General features: G+C 41.4%; 1 protein-coding gene across 2 annotated transcripts in view; it reads left to right on the top strand.

Annotated features, from left to right (window-relative positions):
* Nucleotides 1-1673: 1673 nt before the first annotated feature.
* The window catches only part of arhgap4b (Rho GTPase activating protein 4b), a 31408-nt gene continuing 8388 nt past the window's right edge, over nt 1674-24693 (top strand). Inside the window, exons 1-19 of one of the 2 annotated variants that reach the window (XM_071475553.1) lie at nt 1674-1877; nt 9924-10284; nt 12839-13010; nt 13115-13277; nt 15162-15224; nt 15327-15500; nt 15836-15964; nt 16276-16497; nt 17118-17219; nt 17402-17587; nt 17879-17963; nt 18425-18452; nt 19327-19354; nt 20066-20126; nt 20272-20349; nt 21587-21715; nt 22371-22476; nt 22589-22816; nt 24165-24220. In XM_071475553.1, coding sequence (XP_071331654.1) covers nt 10215-10284; nt 12839-13010; nt 13115-13277; nt 15162-15224; nt 15327-15500; nt 15836-15964; nt 16276-16497; nt 17118-17219; nt 17402-17587; nt 17879-17963; nt 18425-18452; nt 19327-19354; nt 20066-20126; nt 20272-20349; nt 21587-21715; nt 22371-22476; nt 22589-22816; nt 24165-24220 — 2080 coding nt within the window. In that variant the 5' untranslated portion in view covers nt 1674-1877; nt 9924-10214. Of the gene's footprint in view, nt 1878-9923; nt 10285-12838; nt 13011-13114; nt 13278-15161; nt 15225-15326; nt 15501-15835; nt 15965-16275; nt 16498-17117; nt 17220-17401; nt 17588-17878; nt 17964-18424; nt 18453-18716; nt 18814-19326; nt 19355-20065; nt 20127-20271; nt 20350-21586; nt 21716-22370; nt 22477-22588; nt 22817-24164; nt 24221-24693 lie in introns of both variants that reach the window. The other variant, XM_071475552.1, reaches the window with a different exon arrangement.

The following is a 24693-nucleotide window of genomic DNA, read 5'->3' as shown; positions in this document are numbered from 1 at the left end:
ACAGCAGAACTCAAATTCTAATTATATGATATGAAATTAATTGATATTGGAATCAACACTCTATCAAACCTTTTAATATATTACTGCTATAATGGAAATTACAACTTAATAATTCTTGCAGGATTTTTTTTGTATCTTGCAAGCTGCACAAAATAACCTAAAAGGCATAAAAACACTGCACATGACTGTGCTACCTTATATGGGAATGCATATGCACCTTGTGGTATTCTATAACTGCCAGGATCATGGGGGCACGATCAGCGGAAATGTACCCAAACAGGAAGAATTCTTCCTCTGTCTCTGTGCTGCTCACATTTTTTGGTGGTTTTTCTTTTATGAAGTTAGATAGGGTGGTGCGATCCAAGGATTAATTACGTCCGTGACATACTATACGGCCTGCAGGCGAAGATTTGATCCTGTTTAAGTGTACCCTGGGTGCACATAGCACGCCTGCACCAGATGTTAGTAACCTCATTCCCAACCAATATTGCTGGCACTGAGCAAGAGCAGAGACATGATGCTGCCTAATGTCTAAGATACCTACTGTAAGTGCACAATGGGAATGTGCCCACTGTTCGCTTCTGCAGGCGGATCAACCTGACATACTGAATGTGTTAGTGCACAGTGAAGAACAACAGAAGAGAACAAGACACTGAGTTTATCTTTTGATTCATTTATCCTGCAGCAGGTTTACTACACTGCAATCAGCGTGATAAGTCAACCTCAGTGTTTGATAAATCGGACACAGAATGTACACAAGAGATGAAGGATGCTGAGAGGAAGATTTCATAGAGACTTATTGCATTGGACAGGTGCATCCATCAACCATGAGTATGTACAGACTGACTAATGCTTTGAGCAGGTGTTAATACAATAAGTGATGCAAGCAGAATTAATTTGCGAAGTGCAATGTGATCTGTTGTCGATACGCATCTCTCTGTTAGTGTGTGTTTTTCTCAGCTGTCAGGAGGAAAAATGCACCACATCCGGCACCACAGACAGGAAGCACAGCAGACGGATAGCACAAAACACGGTTGTCTGTGGTGGTGCTTGTGTGAGTCTTTAGGTCTTCACTCTGTGTGTGTGTGTGTGTGTGTGGGTAAACCCGGCTGCTTGAGGACGTGCCTCCTTGAAGCATACACCTATGTGTGTGTGTGTGTGTGTGTGTGTATGCATGCGTGGAAAACGGTTGCATCTTGCGCAAGAGTGTGTGAGGAGAAAGGATCCTGTCATGTGATGGTGTTGTAAGGGCGAATAATACAAGGTCATCAGAAGCAAAAAAAAAAAAAAAAGGGAGAGAGAAAGGGATGGAGGGATGGAGCGAGGGAGGGAGAGAGGGATGGAGGGAGGGCAGTGCAGGCGAGGGATGGATGGATGGAGAGAGGGAGCGGGAGCGAGGGATGCTGAGGGAGAAAGACGGTATATTCATAGCAGCAGCGGTATTTATAGCCGCCCAGAGGAGAGGAGAGAGCGGGGGGCGTGGCTTGGGTCGGAGCTCTCGCAGTGCTTCATGAGGCAGAGAGGGAGAGAGGGAGGGAATGGGAGGAGAGAGGCAGCTCCGGCGCCAGTGAGAGAGCGAGAGTGGAGGCTATTTGGCAGGAGAGGGAAGAAAGAAAGGAGGGGAGGGAGGGAGGGAGGGAGGGGAGGGCTGTTTTTGAGTGTGTGCCTGAGAAATGAGAGAGAGAGAGAGAGAGAGAGAGAGAGAGGGGGGTGAGAGAGGAGGGAACTGAGCTGAGAGAAATCTGTCAGATTCAAACACACTGCTCTGTGTGTGTGTGTGTGTGTGTGTGTGTGTGACAGAGAGAGCGAGGGATGAGAAGAGGAGGAGGAGAGCTGAGGAACAGATAGAAAGAGACAGCAGAGGACCACAAAGTGAGGTATGTTCGGCTGTCATGCTGCTCCTGAATCCAATAACAACCTGTGTGTGTAAATGTATGTGTGTGTTTGTTTGTGTGCACGCTTGTGTACATGCGTGACTAAAGTGGATATGTCTGAGTGTTAAATATAGTTTAGTGTTTTAAAGGCACACTGTATTCACTTGGGGGTTTTCTAAGTGGACAAACGGATGTGGGCAACTGACTGTTAGGGGTATCAATTATGTAATGTGTGCACCATTTTCAGTGTTGATGCTCTGTGCATCTGTGTGTGTGTGTGTGTGTGTGCTTGTGTAATTACACTGAGGTGTTTATGTGGCCATTGTGTGGAGCACTGCTACAGTCCACTGGCCATATTGGGGTGATTTACAGCCCTTGTAAATATAACTCAACGCTCCTCTGCTGTTAGAGCAGCAGCAGCTTAATTCACCCCCCCTGCTTATCACCTGCACTATTGACAGATGATTCAGTTATTATAGGATGAAGATAAGCAAATGGCTTAAACAGCCTCCTCAAAGGCGTCTACAAAGTAGGATTTCCTTTGTGCTGTTGGTTTACAGTGACACAACAAAGATTGTGATGATAATGTAATTGAATGGCTTCTTGTGGGCAGGATCTTTTGTTTGTTTGTTTGTTTAATGAGCTGAAGTTTACTGAAACCCTAGAAGGAGGATCAGTTTAAGTATCAGGTGCAGCTTCTTAAACACACACTATGCCTGTGCTAAGATTACGATTCTCTGCTGACTTGTAGTCGAACAACCACTAATGTGAAACACTGCACTTCTGAAAATAGCCAGTCTAGTCTAAGATGCAAATCCCTGACCTTAGACAGCATGATGGTGGACCAGTTAGCCTTCACTGCATCAGACATCTAAGAAACCAATTGTTCAACACAGACTTTTCAGTTCCAAAAAAAAAAAAGGAACATATGACAAATTATTTATTTCATTTTGCGCCTTGGCTGTACTTAGATGAGGGGTGAAAGCGGTACTGATTCCCAGGCTGTGGTTTACCTGTGAGCTGTGGTTGGCAAGAAACATAACATAGGGAAATGTGACATTACAAGAACTCACGATATGAAATAATATGAGCAACGCTGACATTTACTTTGCGATATTTTTCTAGTGTTGTAAGAAGCATTCAGATCTTTTACTAAAGTAAATGTAGAAATACCACAGGGTAGAAAAGTAAAAGCCATAGATTCAAAAGTAAACATATATAAGAATTAGCATCAAAATATAGTCATAGTAGGCTACTTAAGGTGAAAGTGCTCAATATGCAGAATGGCCATTTCTGATTTATATGTATTATTTTATTGTATTATGATTATTGATGCATACAGCATCAAAGTAAAGATGCATCTGATAAAACTGTGGGTACTTTTCACTGCTTTATATACTACTGCATAACTATAATAATATATAATCATTTATTTGTTGGGTATATTTTTCATAGTATGCACAATATTTACCTCTGAAGTTGAGTGTAACAGTAAAGCACTGTACAGCACAGTATTTCAATAAAAGTACTAAGTTACTTCCAGGACTGTATATTTCACAGTGAGATTTGCTGATTCATAATGTAGTACAGTAGAAACTAGGTACAAAATTAGCTGTACAGTCAAACCTGTATTGACCCCTAATTAGGTCTGTCATAGGAAGGAAAGGAAAATGCCAGTGCAGAAGTGAAGGTTTCAGCAGAGCCTGAGGAGCGGATGTGGGCAGCCTGACAGCCTCTCGGCCGGCACAGTACACAACTGTCAGGAACTGTTTTCATTTCACTTTTTTATTCATCTTTTCCTACAATTTCGCCCTCTGCCAGCACCTACAGGTATGCACTCCACAAACTTTACCTGTAAATGATCCTCTACATAAAACACGTCCATGGTGGGACCTGAGGCAGCAGTGGAAAGTATTCTGTGCCATTTGGCTTTAATTTTGCATCCCTGTCCTATGCATGAATTGCCCTCAGTGCTGTTGCAGCTACCATGCCAGAATCTGAAAGACATCTTATATACTGTGTGTAAAAACCTGTGGTAGCTTACTATGATATAGTTTCCTGTTTGTTACTGCAGCTGCTGCACAAGCAGTAGCTGAGAAGGATGTGTAAGAGTGCAGAGAGACTTTGGCAAGATGCAAACTATGATATATGATAGATATGATGAAGTTGGATTTTGATACTTTGCATGGCTAATCTTGCATCGCCCTAAATCTCATGACACGTTCTAAATGAAGCGTGGGGACAGAGCCAGCACGAGGGCGTCCTACCTGTTGTAGTGCAGTCAGGTTGGCAGTATGAGACGCATTCAGATTTATTTTGCAATGTAGCAGCCAATGAATGAGATGACATGTCGTTAGCTTCCAGCGGTTAAAATAAATCTACTTTGGTGAACTGCAGCAGTGTGCTGTGCTCTCACAAATTAAATGTTGAACATGTCAATAATAAACCCACTATCACTCAGTTCAATACAGTCAGGGTTTTTGCTGCCACTGCATTACTTGGTCTGGTGCAATCAGTAGCTTCTGGTGGCTAATGTTAGCACACTTAGATAGATATTGCTGTGTTTCCGACATTATAGAGTCAGCTCATTGGCTTTATTGCTATTCACCATTTGACCAACTATAAGGTTGTGCTAAGTTAGCATAAATGTAATGCATCAAGTATTCAAAGTATTTTGAGTTTTTAAGTATTGGCTGTTTCACAGCTTTCAAGCCACACGAGTGAAAGGCTCACTAATGTATGATGCTGGTATGTGGAGTGGAAGTAAATCAATATGCATCATAAAAAAACTAAGCTGCCAGCTACATAAAACTGATAAATTATTAAATCAATTTTTTTGAAAAGTTTTTACTTAACTTACACTTACTTTTATAGTAAATAAGCAAAACTATAGCTCTAAACTCTAAATACTAACAGGCACTAAAGGTTGTATAACTTAACCAAACTGCAGCAATGAGTCTCTCCAAAGAGCGCAGACAGTGGAAATCAACAAGCCTGGAAAGCCTGGAAAGCTAACAAGCCAACAAGTGCTGAGACTACTGTCTGACCCTCCCAAGCAGTATCTTCCACCATTCCACCATTCCTTGGCGTAGAGGCTGCAGTTCAGCAAGTAAAGAACAGCGAAAGAGAGCTGGTATCAGCAGCAACTGAGTTGATTCGAGCATACGAGATTGTACAGGTTTGTTTTTCCAGAACAGTCGCAGTAGTGTGTTTGTCAGTCTGCATTGCTTATGGATAAACTTTGTAACACAGTGCTCAAGTGAGTTTGTAACACTGTTTAAGGTTGCATGTTTTTTCATTTTTATTACCTCTACCATGGCCGTAGGTAATTCATGTGTAAAATTGATGAATTGGTCTATCCGTCTGTCCAATTCTTGTGAACATGATATCTCAGGAACAACTTGAGAGAATTTCTTCAAATGTGGCACAAACGTTCACTTGGACTCAAGGATGAACTCATTATAATTTGGTGATCAGAGGTAAAAGGTCAAGGTTAATGTGACCTCACAAAACATGACAAAATACACTTTTATGAGCTTATATAAATCCCTTCAAGGTCCTCACTACATACATTACGTGAGTCTGGACTGACGTGGATGTAAACTGCAACTTGAGGCATACAACTGCGAAGTAGTAATTCTAGTTATGGCCTGCTGCTGGTAACATATAAAAGGCAAGTAGGCGGGAGGAGGTGAAAGCTTTTGTGAGTGTTGGACATTACCCTGGAGGCAGCACATACCAGTGTAAACTCGATTTGTATTGAACTCACAAATACCTGCATTTACTCAAAAGATTATGATCAAAATCTGCTGCAGCAGAGGCCAAGGTATCCTGTCTCATAGTCCATACTAGAGGGGACAAAACACAGGATCCTACATTTCTTGTTAAACACCTTGACAGCATTTTTGATCTCCCTTTTTGCTTGGTAACTCCATGCCATCAGTTCTTAAGGCAAGCCTTCAGTTATAAATTTAAAGTCTTCAAGCCCCAGTTAAGCTATATAATAAGATGATTTTTTTTTTTTTTTTTAATCCCTCACTCCAGAGACATTGAATAGCTATTTTAACAATCTGTGTAGTACATGACCTTTGGAGTTACCTGGACCTAAATAGCCAGACACTATATATGTCCATCCAAATAACATATTTAAAAAAACAAACTACATGACGGAGGCCAGCAGCTGTTATTCTACAGTACATCGAAACACATTTTAACCACCTGCTGAAACAGCTTTCAGTGATAATGAGGACTGTAGAACAAAAGCTGCTGTACACTGTGACCTGACAGCACAGGTCCTGTCTGTAGTTGACTATTTGGGCTAATTCCATTCCATTTCATGTCAGTGCTTCGCCTACAACCCACTCAGCAAGGTAACATTGTAACACTGTAACGTTCAGTATGAATCAGTCACAAGCGCCTTTCTGTTGTTGTATGTTTTCCAGTGAGACCTGTTCTATTCCACCAAGTCTTCGTCTGACTGCTTCCTCCTGCAGCATAAACTGCAACAAGCTCCATCTTCTCCCAATCATGTCTCTGTCTATAAGAGCCTCTCCAATCAGTCTGTCACACAGATGAGAGCCTCACCTGACTCTACATGACTTGTGTTTGCAGCAGTGAGCATACAGCTGTGGCACAGATTAGCATAAGATCATGTCTGACAGTACTCGTCCGTGATCATACTGTGCTGATAAAGACGATACTTCAACCTCCTGTGCATGCTGTTCAAGCTCCACTGAAACTGCATACTTCCCAAAAGTCAGCTTCTCAGGATGTGAGATCATCTGGCTGAGGGTCCAGTCGACACCCATGTGTTTTCTTTTTGACATTTTGCACCGCATTAGCAGTGGTTTGGCTTCATCCACACGGATGAGGGATGATTTTCTTCTCAAAGGAAGCAGCTGTTAAGAGGCAACATAGCTGTAGATTTCTGCAAGAAATGCGACACAAGATAACGTTCTGTACAGTTAGAGGGTCAATGTACCATAACATGGTTGGCTCCCAGCAATGTCAGGAAATCCCCATATAGTATCAGCCAGCACATCAAACACAATGTCCCACTTGTATCCTGTATTACTTCTGCTTAGTGCTTCATTTTTTTCTTCAGAAGAAATTAACAGAAAATCCCCTTAGTGGCAATAAGGAGCTATCACACCGCACCACATGTATCCTCTCTTGTCTTCAATCTACTTTATATTCATCACGTATATTGTATGACCTTCTCCTTACAATGACCTTGACTTTAAGTATGAAATGCCGTTCTCCAGTAACCCCCATCTATCTGCCCTCACTGTCCCCTTTTTGTATTTTTTCCTGGTCTTTTGCTGAACCTCTCGCAGCCCCTCCTCTCTCTTTCTCAGATCATTTACATTCGCTTTGTTCTGTGCAGATTAAGGTCGCGCGCTGATGAAGGTCTCAGGAGCCTCCAAGGTCTCGGGGCCCTCGCCGACTCAAAAATCCCTCTCTCGGTGTTCATTCACTGTACTTCTCCATTTTTACTCTCCAGTTAAATCTGGAACGTCTCTAAAGTGTGTCTGGACCACGTCTACTGTGCAGTTTTGGGAGAGGAAATGAAAGCACAGGCCTCAGAGCAAATGTTAAGTCAGGGTATGATATGCAAAATGTCAGACCATTCCTGTGTTTTTCATTTTATTTTCCATTTCCTGAATGTACCGTACAGTGCTTTGAAACAATATCCCTGTGCTTTCAAAACTGCATTGACAACCTGTGTTAGCATTATTACATTTTCTCACAGTTAGGCCACATGAAATCTCATGAGTGTAGAAGGAGTGTTTTTTTTCTGGCCATGTTTTACCTAAGTTACTGCTTTGGGTTTAAATCAAACCTAAATTATAGCTTGGAGCTTCTATAGTAACACTGTGAAAGCAGCACACTGTGGTAGTCTCTGCAGAGTCTCTGAAACCTGTTGAGAAATTGACACAGGATGTGGGAAGTAAAGTTGCCTTTGTCTTTGTGTGTGTGTGTGTGTGTGTGGTCCAGGTATTACTCACATTGTGGGGGGGGGGACCTAAATCTGTTTGCACTATCACATTATGGGGACTTTCTCATGGTGACAAAAACCAAGTCCCTATAAGGTTAGGTTTGGGTTAGGTTATGGTTATGATTAGGCCAAGTAATAGTTTCTGCCCTCTGAAGTCATTGAAACACAATTGTGTGTGTGTGTGTGTGTGTGTGTGTGTGTGTGTGTGTGTGTGTGTGTGTGTGTGCGTGCATTTGTCCATGTGCTTACCTGCCATTGTGAAAGTTAAAAGCAAGACATGATGTGTGCGCGTGAACTCAATTTATGCTGACTAATAAACATCCATGCAAATGCCTGTGTCTAATGCAATGTAAGCGTTTAGTCATGTGCGTGTAGGGCTAATTTGGTAGCCTCGGCCTCTACTGTACTAGCATTGCAGAAAAAATTTCTTCAGAAAATGGCTTTCTATTTCATCAGCAGTGAACAGTTTTAGTGGGTAAAATTAGCTGTAATTGCACTTTGACGGAGTACTTCATCGGTTGAGATATCTGGGTTTTAGTCCCTAGTTCGGTTTCAAAATTCTGGATCTCAAAAGTGCTGGATCCTACACCTCCCATCCTTTCAGTACACCCTCCCAAAACAACCATGCCTTTTGATGTCCCCATTTTATCTTGCATTTTTTTCCATTAAAAAGCCCAGTGGAGCAGCAAAGCAGAGGAGCTATTTTGGGGTCCCCTGGTTCCAGAAGTAAAAGTCCCTTTCACTTTTTTCTATACACAAAGTTGTCTGACTCTGGAGCACTTTCAAAGCTCGGACAGGCATGAAACTGCCCTGGTTGAATCATTGTGGTGTGTTCAGAGACAGTGAATTTTGGCCTCACGTTATTTGTGAGGATTTGACCACTGGACCATTTGTGCAGTGCGTGTTAAACAGCCACTGCACCAGGTGTGCAAATGCTAGCAGTAAGCTAACTAGCAACGGCGGCACTGACTGTGTGTTGCATTCTGTCTTAACATATGGTCAAAAAGACTAAAAAAGCACAAAAACTGTGCTAGAAAATATCGGGTTCTTAGGTTTGAGGGAGGTAAAAGGCAGCATACATAAGAGCTACAAGTCCCAAAGAGAATTTTTGTACAAAACATCCTGTCACAGATCTCAAAATGCTGTTGCATCAGTACACCTTAAAATTGTAAGTCCAGGCATTTGGAAAAGCAGCTGAGGCTCATGGGTTTTGTAGTATGTAGAATAATTGAGGGTAAAAATTGATGCACATTATGGAGAGTCCTGTGTTTCCATCAGATCATTAAAAGAAAACTCTGCATTGAGAATCAGCTCGTCCCACTCATCCACAACTCTACTGAGATAACCCCGATGACAATACAACATTCTCACACTGAGTAGTAGGCTACTTCTCATAATGGGTGAACCAACTTTGTTGTGTAAAATTGGTGGAATCCCCCTTCAGCATTTGTAAACAATGAAGGTAACCCACAAACCAACTGTGAGATGTTTAATACTTCAACAAACCGAGATGCAAAACAGATCATCAGACCAGTTTGTGGTTGGTCTCCGAACAGAATTAACTACATCCTGCTGTGACTGCATCTTTGACCTTTTTCCTTTTAGAAATCATGTTCAGCTTCTTACAGCATGTTTAAAAAAAAATCATTGGAGACGTTCCTCTTTGTATTTGACCATTACCTTTACAGACAACCCCAACCCTGACCTCAAGGCACTGAATGTCCTTCATTACTGCCGTTACTCATCACCTCTCATCTTCCCATCCCCCATCCCTCATCCTTCTTCCCTCACATCCCCATCACTCTGCCCTCTTACTGTCCATTCTGCACTCTGCCCCATCTCGCTGTCCCTCCTATTACATCTTCCTATCTGGTGACACTGTCCCTTTCGGTCTTGTCGCTCTGGCCTCATTTGTCCTCCTCTGACTCTTCCATCCTCTGATTCTGGTCTCAATAAATCTGCTTCTCTTGCCACTGTTGTCCTCTTGTTCACTTCTTCTCTTAACATTATTTTCTCTTTGCTCTTTTTTCCCCTCACTGTCTTCTGCTCAGGCCGGTTCACCTATGGATCAGCATTCATATCAGAAACCCAGGGGATTCCATGGACGCATCGACCCTACTGATATCCCTGCAGAGTGCAGCCGATCGACACTGATGCTGATGCGCTATACGCAGCTGTAGAGCAGCAAGGCCAAAGGGGTCGGGGTGAAAGGTCACAGACTACAGAGCTAGAGTGGGTGCTGAGGTTAAGAGTTTTACAGGAGGCGAGACTGTGAGGATACAAGAAGAAGCAGGGTTCAGGAAGTAAGGACTCAGTGGCAGACGAGGGTCAAGGGGTCAAAGATGATGACATCACATGGAAAGCTGAGGAGGGAGAAGGGGAGTCTGGCCGAGTATGAATCGCAGATGAAAGGTAAGTCACTCTATGCGTATTTGTGTGTGTGTGTGAGTGAGTGTGTGTGAGTGCGCGCGCGTGTGTGTGTGGTGTGCATTTCTCTGTGTATGTCTCTGCCCTTTATCACACCTCTCTTTGTGCATGTGCACTTCTTGGCATGCATGAATGCGTAGACAGAACATGTGCATTCATGCATGAATGTGCAGTTGGTTTGCACAGTCATCCAGCCATATACTCTCCGTGAATTCATTTGTGCATATGTACAGTATATGTACTCAAAAATGGCAACATTGTCAGGAACTAATAAAATCAACTTTGTTTGGAGCTTGATGACAATCCATGTGAAGAGTTTCCTTATGTCAGTAGGTCAGAAAATCCTTTCAGTAACAGAGCCTTTAATCAGAGAAAACATGAACATGACCAATACTGACACTACATTTACATTTACACATGACAACAGCTGTGTGTGCATTATGGGCAGTGTTTTGGAGCATGCATGCTGTGGCTGGCTGGCTCTCTCTACTGTACTACAAGGGTGTATTTATAGTCAGTATTAGTGATGCTGTCTCCTCACATCCAGTCAGCCCAGGGCTGTGTACTCACACAGAGACAGAGAAAAAGAGTAAAGAGGGGAAAGATGGAGTGGGCAGAGTGGTTGGGGAGGGTGGGTGGGTGGAGGGGGGGGGGGGGGGGGGGGGGGACTAGGAAGATAAAATGGGAGCTGAGAACGGGTAAGAAAAGAAAAGAAAGAGAGAGGTGAGAGAGCAAAGCGAGGACGGTGTTATTTGAGAGGATGATATTTGTATTAGCCTTTTCACATCAAAGTGCAGCGCTGGGGCATGTCACTGCTGCTTTAATTGTGCCTGTATACAAGGATGAGTGTGGAGGGGGGGGGTGTGTTATAAGGTTATATTGGGTCATTACAAGTGCGCTGTGTGTAATAATCCATACACTGCTGTCAAGTAATTCTGAAAAACACAATCAAGCAAAATCTATCACACCCACAAATGACAGCATGGACAACATTTTATTCAATCTTGTAGAAATTCAGATGAAATGTGAGATTAAAAAACATTGTTATATATTCTTGTGTGAATGAGCTGTTCCTCAGTGAGCCATGGGAGCCATACACATTATGTATGCGTGTAATATTGCTAAAAGCGCAATTAGTTTAATGTGTATGTTTTATACAGACACCGCAAGTCTCCATGCTGTACACCGTGTGCCCTGCGTGTGCATGAATGATATGCATATGGTGTGATATGCACGTATCAGTTTTATTTTTTATTTTTTATTTTCGTTTATTAACATGCAACATGACACATAAAGATATGAAATATGCATACAATAAAGACAAGACAAAACCTCTTCCTGGGTTAAAAGATAAGGGCTGCTCTGCAGTACAGGATATGCACACAAATACACACGTGCATGCACTTACATACATTTCTGTTTTCTGGCTTCCCCTTTTTCTGTCTTACTTACATCAGACTATGAAAGTAACCAACTGGAGACAGCATACTGCTATAAGATACACTCTTTACACTCTTTATTATAATTAAGATAAATTAAGCAGAGAATCATCATTTAGGGGTCGAACTGTGGAGAACAATCTTATCTATAGTATTATCTTTACCGCATTCCTGAAAAGAGAGAATTCTTGGCGTTCCCAAACAGTGTGATGATTATGTCCGAATAAAACCATTGGAACATAATTAACTCTGTTGAGATGCCAACAACTAAAAGCTGAGGAGTAGACTGTTTTCTGTGAATCTATTTTTACTGCACCAAATAATGATCAGTATTTCTAGAGGAAAGTTTAACATTATTCCAGACTCTGCCTCAGTTAATTGAGTTTTGAAGGTACAGAAATATAATATATGGCAGATATAGTTATGTTGCCTTATATGTCACCTATGAGGGGAAATATTTGTTATATTTATTATTATATATTATGTATTTTCCCATTCTGGCGAAGTGGTCTCTGCATATAATATCAACATTTATTGACAGGGTCTGGGATGGATATATACTGTATATTTATGTAACATATGTCCACAATATAAGTATACATACATAAACGTATATATTTGTATGGGCTACTTATACGTCATTATATGAAAATTGTTCCAATTTCTAATAGGTTTCATATATAATTTTTACATGTGTTTTTATTTTCTATGAACAGCACATATATTTCATATATCGAAATTCAATATATATACATGTTTTACCTTCTTGTCAAACTTCAAACTCTCTTGAGTGAGAATTGTTTGTAAGATTTATAAATCTGGCACACTTTGATGTTGGGTAAATCTTTTATTTCTTCGTTGTAAATGGGGGAAAAGAAAGAATCTGCTAAATCAAATCTGGAATGTTCTGAGTTCAACTCTTGCAAACAAAACATCTGATCCACTGAGTCCATCCATGTGTGTGTATTCTCATGTCACTCTCTGTGTTTGCATGCCAGTGTGTGTCCAGGCTTATCAGCATGCATTTACTTAAGTGACTGTCTTCTATTTCCTCTCTGTCTGTCTCTCTGTCCATCTCTGTCACCCTGTGTGTGTGTCAGACCTGCGGGCCCAGCTGACAGACCAGATCAAGATTTTAGATTCTCAGGTGGAAGTAAAACAGCAGCAACTCTCAGACCTGTCTGAGTTCCTCCGGCGTCGAGGTGATATCGAGGCTGAATATGCGCGTGCCCTCGATAAACTCACTGAGAGGTTCACCCACAAGACTAAGAAGTAAGTGTGTGTACAGTATGTGAGTGGACATTTGTGTCTTCCCTCCTTCTCAGGCGATTCCAAAGTGTTTTAGTTTATGAGGATATGTGTGGTTTTCTCTCCAGGAAGGAGCAGTGGGGTCAGTCTGTGTGTCAGGTCTGGTCTGTTTTGCTGACTCAGACTCGTCTGGAGAGCCGGGAACATGCAGCACTGGGTGACACCTGCTGCAACACGCTCACACAGAGACTGGTGCACAGTACAGAGGATACACACCGTCTGCACAAGCGGGTGAGTGGAGGATGGTTTGTGTAAAGACACTTGCATGCACTGCGAGGTTCGCCCACAAGACTTACATTCTTATTTTGCAGGCCGTCATTCCTGTCCTAGGGGGTCATCCTCCCATCATTCATCTCAGCTACTGTAACATTATACTACTCAGTGCAGAGATGAGCAGACTTGACAGAACTGTTCTTGTTTGAAGCAGCATATTGTCTGACTCAGAAAAACTGTCCACTGTAACTTAATTTTTACAGTGCATTCAGAAAATGCTTAGACCCCTTCACTCCACATTTTGTTATGTTGCAGCCTTACGCTAAAATAGAAAACATTTTTCCCATCGTCGATATTCATACACTCAATACCCCATGACAAAGTGAAAACAGAACTTTGCATCGATCATCACCTGAGCTAGATTTCAAGTGTTACAGCAAACAGTCTGAATACTTATGTCAATTTTATATATTTGAGTTTTTCCTTTTAAATAAATTTACAAAAAATTTTTAAATTCTGTTTTCACTTTGTCATTATGAGGTATTGAGCGTAGATTCATGAGGGAATTTATTTAACATCGGGCTGCAACATAACAAAATGGGAAAAATTGAAGGGGTCTGAACACTTTCTGAATGCACTGTGTATTGTATGTAGTTGTGTGTATTAGGGCAGGTTTACTGAGTTATAGATATCTCAGTTAAAAAAAATACTAAAAATTCAAATGAATTTTTTTTCTTTAATAAGCCTTTTACTGTCATATTCAAGTCTGATGTTTAAATCAAGTATAAATGATTTCACTTAATTTCAGGAGTTACACTTATATTAAGTTATGCTAATAGACTGAAATCCCTCCACTCTGTCAGCTCTGTCTCCTGTAAGAAAAATAAGCCTTTATGAATTCATTAATGCATAAATTCATAAAGATGGTTTTTTTTTGTGTTGCCAGTTTCATTTTTTAATACAGCAAAACCGTCAAATAACTGCAGTTGTTAGTTGCCAGTCTTGAAAGATGAACAAGTTCACCAAATAAGCTCTTTAAGTTGACATGTGCCGAACACAATGAAACTCTTCAGTTAAATCCCCTGTAATGTATTTGTCCTGTTATCTCTTTCTGTACTGCAGTGGCATCTGCAGCCTCATTCATTTTATAAAGTACACAGACTCATCTTGCTTAAATTGCTGGTTGTCACACACACTCTCTGTACCTTCTCGGAGATGAAAAGTGAGCAGAATTTTAATTAAGTCTCCACAGTTTTCAGAGCTAAGAGGTTGTTGTTAGGCCCGACGCCAAGTGGAGCAATACCCTTTTAGCTTCTCTAAAATCACTGTTGGCACTATACTGACTGTGTTATCGCTAAAGCAGTACTGTGGAATTGTATGAAATAGCAACACAAGCAATACAGGCTAAATTAGAATAAAAATGGAGGATGAAATATTATTTTTCCACCAGGAAATCATTCTTGAAAAGTATCTTAGCAACACAATTGCAAAGCAATGCATTATTATTGTTATATATTTAGTTTGTTAAATTAGTTTTTAATCAAATAATATTTTACATATCGAGAAATATGCTTATTTTTTTCTGGCGTAGCTTTAGGTGAGAAGACTAAATGTTAAACTAGTCCCAGCAGGCAGTTAGCTTAGCTGAGCTAAAAGCTGGACAGCTAGCCTGTCTCTGTCCAAAAGCAAAGAAAAACAAATGTGCCTACCATCACCTTGAAAGTCCTCTTGGTGCATGAAATCTTGTTTCTTTAATCTCTACAAAAACGTAAGTGTAAAAACATCATGTTGTGTTTTCAGCGAGAAAGCAAATCTGTGTATTTACAAAAGTGTCAAACTGTTGCTTTAAAATAACAAAAAGTGTAGAGTGCTTTTGGCTAACATTTTACTTGTAAATTGCAGAGCAAAGAAGTTGGAATCCAAATGCAGGATGAGCTGCTGAAGGTCACCACTGAACTCCAGACGGTGAGGACTTCATTTTACTGTCCTGCATGCATCAATGCAAAATATTATTGTGATATGGCGCTGACAGTGCTAATGTGGAGTTTGTGTTGTGTGCTGATGAAGGCTCTGAAGACATACAACCAGTACCACACAGACTGTCTGATAGCTGAGGGGAAGCTGAAGGAAGCTGAGAGGCTGGAGGAGAGACACACCGGCAAGTCGGCTGAGCTCGGCCCTGGCCAATCAGGAGGACAGAGGCGGAGCTCTGTCAAGAAGATGGAGAGATTAATGGAGAAGGTATATCTGTGTGTGTGTGTGTGTGTGTGTGTGTGTGTGTTTGTGTGTGTGAGAAAGAGAGAGAGAGAGAGAGAAAGAGAGAACAGGTGACAGGAAGCTTTGAAGCTTTTCCACAGAACAACTGCCTATTTCCTGTTCTTGTTGTTTCATCTAAGTGTTTAGGTGTATAAAATTCACAGTTTTATAAAAGCATATCTCCTTTATACATGTGTTTTTGTATGAGATTCTATATGATATCAAAATGTTCTCATTCAACATGAGAACATTTTTTCTCATTATTGTATTGTTATCTTTGTTTTTTGTGTTTGTGTGTGTTTGTTTGTGCGTATGCGTAGAGGCACGGTAGAGTGCAGGAGACGCAGCTGAAGTGCACCAAGGCTCGTAATGATTACCTGCTGAATCTAGCAGCAGCTAATGCAGCCATGAACAAATACTACCTGCAGGACGTGAGCACGCTCATCGACGTAAGAAACATTCAATTTGACTTGGGTTTGTGTGTTTATGAAAGTGAGTGTTCAGTGGTTTTAAGATACCTTTTTGTGCCACTCTTTGCTGTTATTTTATGAAGAGAAGGGTAACTTCTTTTTGTCCCCACATCACAACCACCACATTACTTTTGAAATTCTTTCTTCGCTCTCCCTTTTTTCCTTTCCTGCTCCATTCACTGCCTGCACACCTCATCCCTTGCTGTCTTTCTCTCTGTCCTCCCTTCCATCCCCGTTTCACCCTTCCACCCTTCTTGTCCTCTTTTCTCTCCCTCCTTCCCTCCTGGTAGTGCTGCGACCTTGGTTTCCATCTGTCCGTGGAGAGGGTGATGAGGTGCTACCTGGCCAGTAGATTGCGCATCCAGAAGACGGAGGAGACAGGGCTTAAGCAGCTGGAGGCAGCCGTGACATCTCTGGACCAGGGCGGAGACAGAGATGCATTACTACAGCAACACGATTCCGCCTTCTGCCTTCCATTCAGATTCAACTACCACCCACATGAGGGAGACCAGGTGAAGTCACTGTACCTCTCGCACAGGTGTACCCATTGTCTTGTCAAGGACACAACATTGGTTTATTATGTACCTACTGCATAATTGATCCTTTCACTAGCTGGTGACCATGATGGCTGTGTTGTGGCCATGTTTGGTGTCTTTTTTTTAATCATCTGTCCAAAACCAAAAAAAGGGCAAAAGTGTAAAGAATGGATTAAACACTGTGTTTGCAAACCTTACACTTGTACATGAGCCATAAATTACACGCAGACCCTGTCGACTGTGGTTGACTTCGGATCAGCGGGATCAGTGGGTGCACTCTACTCTGCAACTATGACCTCCTGCTAAATTTACAATGTCAGCTATAGGTTTCTGATAGTGACAGGCTCCTTTTGCTCCTTTTATGTTTATCATATAGTGCATGTTAATTATTCTTTGGTTCATTTGTGTTTTTAAAGTCAACGTAAATGAAGAATGATGGAAAAAAGTATTCTCCCTGTGCCCTCCAACCACTGAAAGCATCACCATCTGCCCCACCCGTCAAATAAAACCGCTGTTCTCTCTTCAAACAACATCCCCCGCTGGTTAAAACGTAAAGCTCCCTCATAGTGTTACATCATACACTGTTTGTATTTCAGGTGTGTGAGGTGAGTGCGGAGAGCCAGGTGAGGTATGAGCTGGAGACCAGGTTCCAGCAGCTCCAGTCTCGACTCGCTGCTGTTACCTTGGAAACGGAGGAGGTCAGCTAATTATTACCTCTAACTGTTTCATAATGATCTGTCTGTCCTCATCTGTCCATCCGTTACTCAGTAACAATGTTCTTACAATATTAACATTAGAGAAAACATTTCTTACCAAAATGTCGAAGAAAGAAATTAAATAACTGAATTAAAACAAATCAATATTTGTTTCCCTTCCTCAGATCAGTAAAACTCTTAAAGCCACACTCACAGCCCTGCTGGACAGTATGTGTGACAGTGACTGCAACCCCTCCCCTGATGTGCCCAGCAGCCTATCACACGAGCCCCCTGGGGGAAGTAGTGCCCCTAAACTTACCCTTGCCAAGCGTCGAGCCAATCAGCAGGAGACAGAGACCTACTATTTTACAGTGAGTTAACGCCGAGGTCTAATCAATACTTTTGATGGCTGTATATCAAAACAGTTTATTGGCCAATCGGTGTTGTCCATCACTGAAATGATATGCATGACTTAGTTTATAGAACTACATTTTCTTGAATTGATTAACTGTGCTTTAAACAGTAGTGTGGAATTGTCCTTGTTCTGGGGTTTTCCTGAGGAGAATTTGAGTGGTTTAATAATGATGTTTCAGGAGCTTTTCCACTCTCACAAGGATTCAGTTGTTACTGATTAACTTTATATTGTATGCTTTTTATCTTAGAAAGTGAAGGAGTTCCTCATCAGCAGTTCTCTGACCTCCAAACTTCAAGCCAAACATGACCTTCTACAAGATGCCATACAGAAAGGTACTCTTACACCACATTATTTGATGATGAATAGGGCCATTTCTTCCAGTGTCGCCACTGGTTGAATCTTTGAAATGATCCCCTCTGGTAACTCTGGTGACTACTCAATTTCCAAAGTTAAAAGTGCTGAACCAGGGATATCGTCTTTTTTTATTTTGTCAAATTTTTCTTCCTTGTCAAACCCTGCCTCAACCCAGCTTCAAGCCACTAACCTCAAGCAGAGAAGAGAAGCGGGCTACAGAGTAACTTGAGGGCATTTATCACTCTTCACTCAGCTCCCTCTGGAGTCACAAAAGGCCTTTTGTCACATACAGTATGCAGTAGCACGCCCCCAAGACTTGTGCACAGAGTTTGATCTGCAAAATCTGTTCCCCCTTGATACTGCTGCACATTCTTTGCGCCAGGCCCCGAGAACAGACCTTGTGTACTCTCTCACTTGTTTTTTTGTCTCTTTCTTCTAGCTGAGGCCGTCGACAGTGACCCTTCCAGGTAAACAATGTATTTACACAGCTGAGAATAAAGAGAGAGTGACTGAGAGAGGCACAGAGACATGGAGAGAGCAGAGAGGACAAGAAGAGGAAAGAGACTGACCAAACCTAAACCAAAATGTTGATTTTTTTTTTTTTTTTTTTTTGGAGGGTCAAAATACTTTAAATGTGACTGATCATAGCAATGAGTCAACGTCATTAGATCTTGAGTATTAATACCCACATGTAAAATGGCATCATGCATTTTATTTATTATATTTCCCAGAATGCAATGTGCTCGGTCAGTGCGTGTTCGGAAGTCCAGGCCTGTTTCCCAATTCTGCCACACACTCTTCACCACAGACATACTCTCCTACATACAGGTAACACTCATACACACACACACGTGCAAATTAAACAGACCCTTGTGTTAACCTCCTTTTGATTTGCTTGCTGCACTGTGCTGCTGTTCAACCCCCAAAAGGAAATTATTTACAGTATCCTGTCACACTGATGCAGAAGAATAGGGTCGGGGGGGGGAGGGTCTTGCCGCAATTGCACACACTAACCCTCCATCTTCCTAGTGTACTTACTGCTGCCTTCATGTGTATGGTCATGCTTATAGCTTACTGCTGGCTTTCTCTCCTTTCGGTCCATTCCCTCCTTTTATCTCCCCCTCTCTTGTGAAAGGGATTAAAACGCACTGGCCTCTTTGCTGCCTCCTCTCTCGACTCCTCTATTGAGTGTTTGTGTGTGTGTGTGTGTGTGTGTGTGATTGTGCGTGCTTATGTGCGGCCTCTTCCCACTGCTTCCAAATCTTTATTCCCCATATTTCTTACTCTCCCTTTTCTAATCTCTGCTTTTTCTCTGTCTCCACTCTGCTGTGCTTGGTGCAGAAGAAGAAGGAGAATGTCTCGGACACAGGTACTGAAGCTCATCTGTGACTGCTTACGTACAGCAGGCGGCCATTGGGCTTTTTCCCAAAGTGACCAGGGCTGTAGCTTCCACTGAGGACACTTTGAGGAAATTTTGAGCTTTAGCAGCATCAGTATTAGGTCAATATTTTGAGAAATCTCTGCAGTTTTACAGCTGCTGTCTGTGATCCAGTCTTCGTTACGTAACTCTGTGCTGCTGAGCTGTCTGGTAGTGGTGAAATACTATTTTAATCTTCGATGGGCAGCAGTCCCAGCGGTAGTTGAGCAAAATTTTTAGACTCCCTATATTTAAATTTGAGGCCAAATAAATAAATACATGATTCATTACCCCCCCCCCAGAATGAGAGATTTTATTTCACAAGTGCATAATTAACTAATAATTTCACATTTCTTAAAGACGTGGAAATACAGTGACACTTGGCATTTTACCTGCATCTTGCATCAACCAAAAAAAAAAAAAAAGAATTTCATCAAACTCAGTGGTATTTCCCTGCTCTACTAACCCTGTTAATCTCCTCTTTCTATTTATTTGCTCTTTTCCTCACATACTATCTTCCATTACACATTCTTCCTCCCTGTCATGGTGGTTATTCTCTATATCAACCTTGTCTGTGTTTGCATCTCTATCACCATTACCACTCTCCTTTCTGTTTCTAACACTCACTTCTCCCCTCTTCTCTAATCGTCTTTTTTTTCCCAGAGCTCTGGGCAGCAGATTCCTGTGGTGGTTGAAAGCTGCATCCGTTTCATAAACCTCCACGGTGAGTCACTTTTTATGATGTAGCACTAAGCCATGCTGAGAGAGCTTTGGACACTGAGAATAAGTGACGGAGAGTACTCATTTGAGTGTATGTATGAGGCATCCATGAACATTTAATGTAATATGAATGTGTGTATGTGTGTCAGGCCTCCACCATGAAGGAATATTCAGAGTTCCAGGGTCACAGCGGGAGGTTAACCTCATTAGAGATGCATTTGAGAGAGGTAAGCGATGACCTGATCTTATAATAATGTTTTTCCTACAGTGAAGTATAGCTGCTGAAACTGCATCGCTCTTCCTCTGATGGAGAACGGGAACATAAAAAATAGTTTTTCTATTATGTTAATAAACACATTTCCATTTGTTACATATTTAAGCCACTTGAACCACTTTAGTGGCTTCATGGCAGTCAAAAGATGACCTCCAAACCATGTTTGAATTTTCATGAATATAAGAGAGAGCTCACCAGAAGAAGCTAGAAAAACCTCACAAGCAAAGAATAAATATCCTGCAGGTTTTATAATTGTAAGAATCCTCACTACTATCTACTCAGTGGTCAGGGCAAATGCACAAAGGTGGGTAGGATAAACCTGAGTAAGACTCTTAACTTGGCAGATGAAAGCACAAGCAAATTTACAGTCCCAGGTTTGTGAGAAAATGTTGGTCATTTTAAAATAAAACTAAAAAGGAAGATCCATGGCCAATAATTGTTGTTGATTTCTTCTTTTAGTTTTGTGGCCTGAGGTTTACACTTGTTGACCCAATGAAACACAAAACTAACATCACAAATAGTGTAACTAATTACTTATCACAGTGGGTAATACATTATTCATGACTTTGTACCTGCAGTCATTGGTTTGCTGCAGCCAAGAACAAGCAGTGAAAGTAGACCAAAACGGTAATGTTGCAGGATTTTTGCCTGATGAAGGTCTAGCACTGAAACGTTGCGAATAAATTGTTTATTGCAAGTCAGACAGTGTGCGGGATTTTTTTAATTGCTACTTCGGATCTATTCATCCTGCTCCTACACACCTGCCTCTCTAAATAGATGAGCGAAGTGTTCTTCTGTTTTGAAACACGACTGCGGGTTGTACAACCAAAACAATAGCAGCACAGTGGGGTCAGGTGATAATTCCGTGGGTTTGTCACTATGAGCAAACCCTTTCATATGCAGGCAGTCATCTGATCCATTATAGTAATATTGGTTATAGGTAGTTTAAAGAAAAGGAATAAGTAATGTAAGATGATAATGGCTAAGATGTCTAGGGCTATATTAATTATCCAAATGATCTTTCTTATAATCAGCTAAGCCATTCACATTTTACACCTTAACAGCAGTGTCCTGGTCTTATTGTCAAAAAGTGCATGTAACCATATGTCTGGTTTTTGCATGAAAAAGAGGACATAAGCGATGTTTGTACACTGGTATATTTACCACATATCTGTTCTAACTCCCTGTAGGAGAGGATCCTCTGTCAGACAGTGAGTGTGACTTGGACTCTGTGGCCGGCGTGCTGAAGCTTTACTTCAGAGGCCTTGAGCCTCCTCTCTTCCCTTATGACAGCTACTCTCAGCTGCTGGAGTGTGTCCGTAAGAACACCCCCTTATGTAACCTCTATATCTGTGTTTCAGTCTTCAGATCATGCATTGGTTTCACTTGGGTTTTCATGTCTGCTCTCACTTACTTTTTCAGTTGTTTATATATAATCTGGTTTCTAGGTTCTTACTGAACCTCTGCTAAGATAAATCCCGCCCTCACGTACAATAGGATGTGGGTAAATTCTTTTGCATATGAATAAATGGGCACATTTTGATGTGGCTTTGTGCAGTTACACACTGGCTCGCGCAATCCCCCCTTACAAATAGGCTACATGTATTGTTGATGCAAGGTGGTGCAACTTCTGCTCTCTTCCCTGGTGCATCTCACTGTCTTGTTTGCTCTCTGTTCTTATCTCTTTCACTGTCTCCTTTTATCATTACTGTTATTCCCGTAGGCGTGTACCTGTATCTGTTTTCCAGTACACAAACTCTGAGTCACAATTTGCACAATAATTATAATTAAAAAGTTATCCAAAGTTGTGAACCTGCCTTCAGGTTGTTTACTCCCCATAAATTTTGAGATTAACTGTCAGTGGCTTTCCAAATCAACCCAGCCCAGCCCAGCCCTCATCTCTGAAGTTCAAGTACTTGTCACAACATATCCTCAAGTATTGCTCTTTTTCTCTTTCCTTTCTACCATGATCAGAAATTGAGGGAGAGACAGAGAAAGCTGCCCAGATTAAAGCGATTGTCTCCACCTTCCCACGGCCTCTCATCATTGTGATGCGTTACCTTTTCGCTTTCCTCAATCAGTAAGTTACAACATAATCCTGTGTGGGATACTCCTCTACTTGTAATATCTGCTACAGTCATAAAACTTTACACCCATGCCAAAAATAACGAGTAAATTGTGTGTTTTCGCAGTGTGTCGCAGTACAGCGACGAGAACATGATGCAGCCGTACAACCTGGCCGTTTGCTTTGGCCCAAGCCTGCTGAGGGGGTTGGATTCTGATGATGCTGTTGCTAGGCAGCCACAGGTTAATGACCTTGTCAAAACCATGATCCTCCAACATGACATCATCTACCCCGGCCAATCAGAACTGCCAGGCCCCGTCTATGAGAAGCATATGACTCTGGAGCAGGAGTACTGGTGAGAAACAAATCGTCTTTGATATAAATGTTGCATTAGTTGTGATGAAATGCTGTTAACATCAATATTTAATTGTTGCAAACCTGAGTCACAGATTATACTTTAGTACCCTGTGGTGGTCCATTTGCAATTGATTCAGCTAATTTTATAGAAGCTAGTTTGTTTGTATCTGGTTTCACTTGGTAATGAACTGGTACAGAAACATAACACAACAAAAAGAAGCTAATTTAGTTAGCATTAGGGCTAACCACCTTGGAATAATCCTTTAACACTCCCAAGCCGGAATAAGTGGTGTTTTTTCTTGTGTTGATTGTGATTCGTGATTTTTTTTTTCTGGGGTCTGGGGTCTCTTACATCTGGAGAATATGATTTGTAGGCTGGGGCATCTCTGTAACTACATTGCTTAATGGTATGTTGTGATACACTTTACCCATATCAAAAATATTGCAGCTTCTGCAATTTGGAAACTGTACTTGGTCATATTGCAATTTTGATAATATTTCAATTAATTGTTCAGCCCTAGTGGCAAGGAAAAAAATTTGAGACCATCTTGTTGTTTTACCAACTGACTGGAGAAAAGGAAAATAAAAAGTTTTTTCTTACGTGTCTGATAGCCTTTTACCACAATTTGTCATTTTGTGAGGTTGGTATAAAAATGGTCTTGATGTATTTGGTCAGAATTAATGGTTGAATTAATCTTACTCGAATATCTGATCGAGCTGGCTTCCATTATTTATGTTTAAACATAATATCTGTTCTCTGAAAAACCATGTCACCTTATTTCTGTCCTTGGACAATTTATAGTAAATGAATGACTGATCTACAGCCTGGCTTACATATTAGTTTTTAATTCTCACTCAGTTCCCAGTATGTAGAGCAGCTTTCTCTCAACCCTCCTTTTTATGGCTCATCCTCTTGAAACCGAATTTCATGCCACACCAAAGGCATTTCTGTGCAGCTTGCAATGCTTTGTGTAAAAACTGCTTAATACTATTAAGCTGATTGCACACTGAAATTGAGCACAAGCCTTCATGCTATCGACAGTGTCCATGGAAACCTCAAACACCACCAAAATCAGCTTTTGGGGAACTCAATAAAACTGTGTATTCTCCTCATGAACATTTATTAAATACACGTTTTGACACGCGACAGTGCATTATCAGCGATTTGGCTTCTTGTTTTCTGCAGATTTTAGGGTCATTTGGAAAATCCCACAGCGGTATTACTCTCGTCTTGTGTGAAACCACATAAGTGAAGTGAGGAATTGTTCTATAGAAAGAAAGACTGGTATGACAGTTGGTGTGTGAGGAACTGTGCATGAGTGACTCGTTTTTCTGCTTATCTGCAGTGAACCAATCACAGAGGAAGGAGACGGAGAGACGGAGCATCTGCCCAGTGAGGACGGTGAGTACATACTGTACACACACACACACACACAGACACACACTCTTGTCTTAAGTTCACCATGAGGACACTAGTTGACATAATACCTAATTCTAACCCTTAAACCAAGCCCTTTGAACAAGAATCGAAAGACATGTACAGACATACACACACACACATTTTTTTTTTCACAGGTCACTTGTGGGGCCATTAAATAGACTTGACTAGCATTCATTTCCTGGAGAATTACCCCAACTTTACCATAACCACTACGTACTTAGACCTAAACCTAACCTAACCCGCATCTGAACCACTGACCCAGAATCCGCTTTTTACCAGTTGGGGACATGGATTTTGTCCCCAATTAACTTTAATCTGAAATTTGTCCCCAAAGGTAGCCTAAGACAGACACATACACACATACACACCAAACACCATCACCCACCATTAACATAAAAGTACCACTAACCGATCCCCATTCTGGATACCCCACA

This window comes from Trachinotus anak, unplaced genomic scaffold (genome assembly GCF_046630095.1).
Source record: "Trachinotus anak isolate AG129_WGS33_773 ecotype Australia unplaced genomic scaffold, CSIRO_AGI_Tana_v1 ptg000004l, whole genome shotgun sequence".
Taxonomy (NCBI): Eukaryota; Metazoa; Chordata; class Actinopteri; order Carangiformes; family Carangidae; genus Trachinotus; species Trachinotus anak.
The sequence above is the reverse complement of the archived record's forward strand: the minus strand, read 5'-3'. Positions and strand labels throughout refer to the sequence as shown.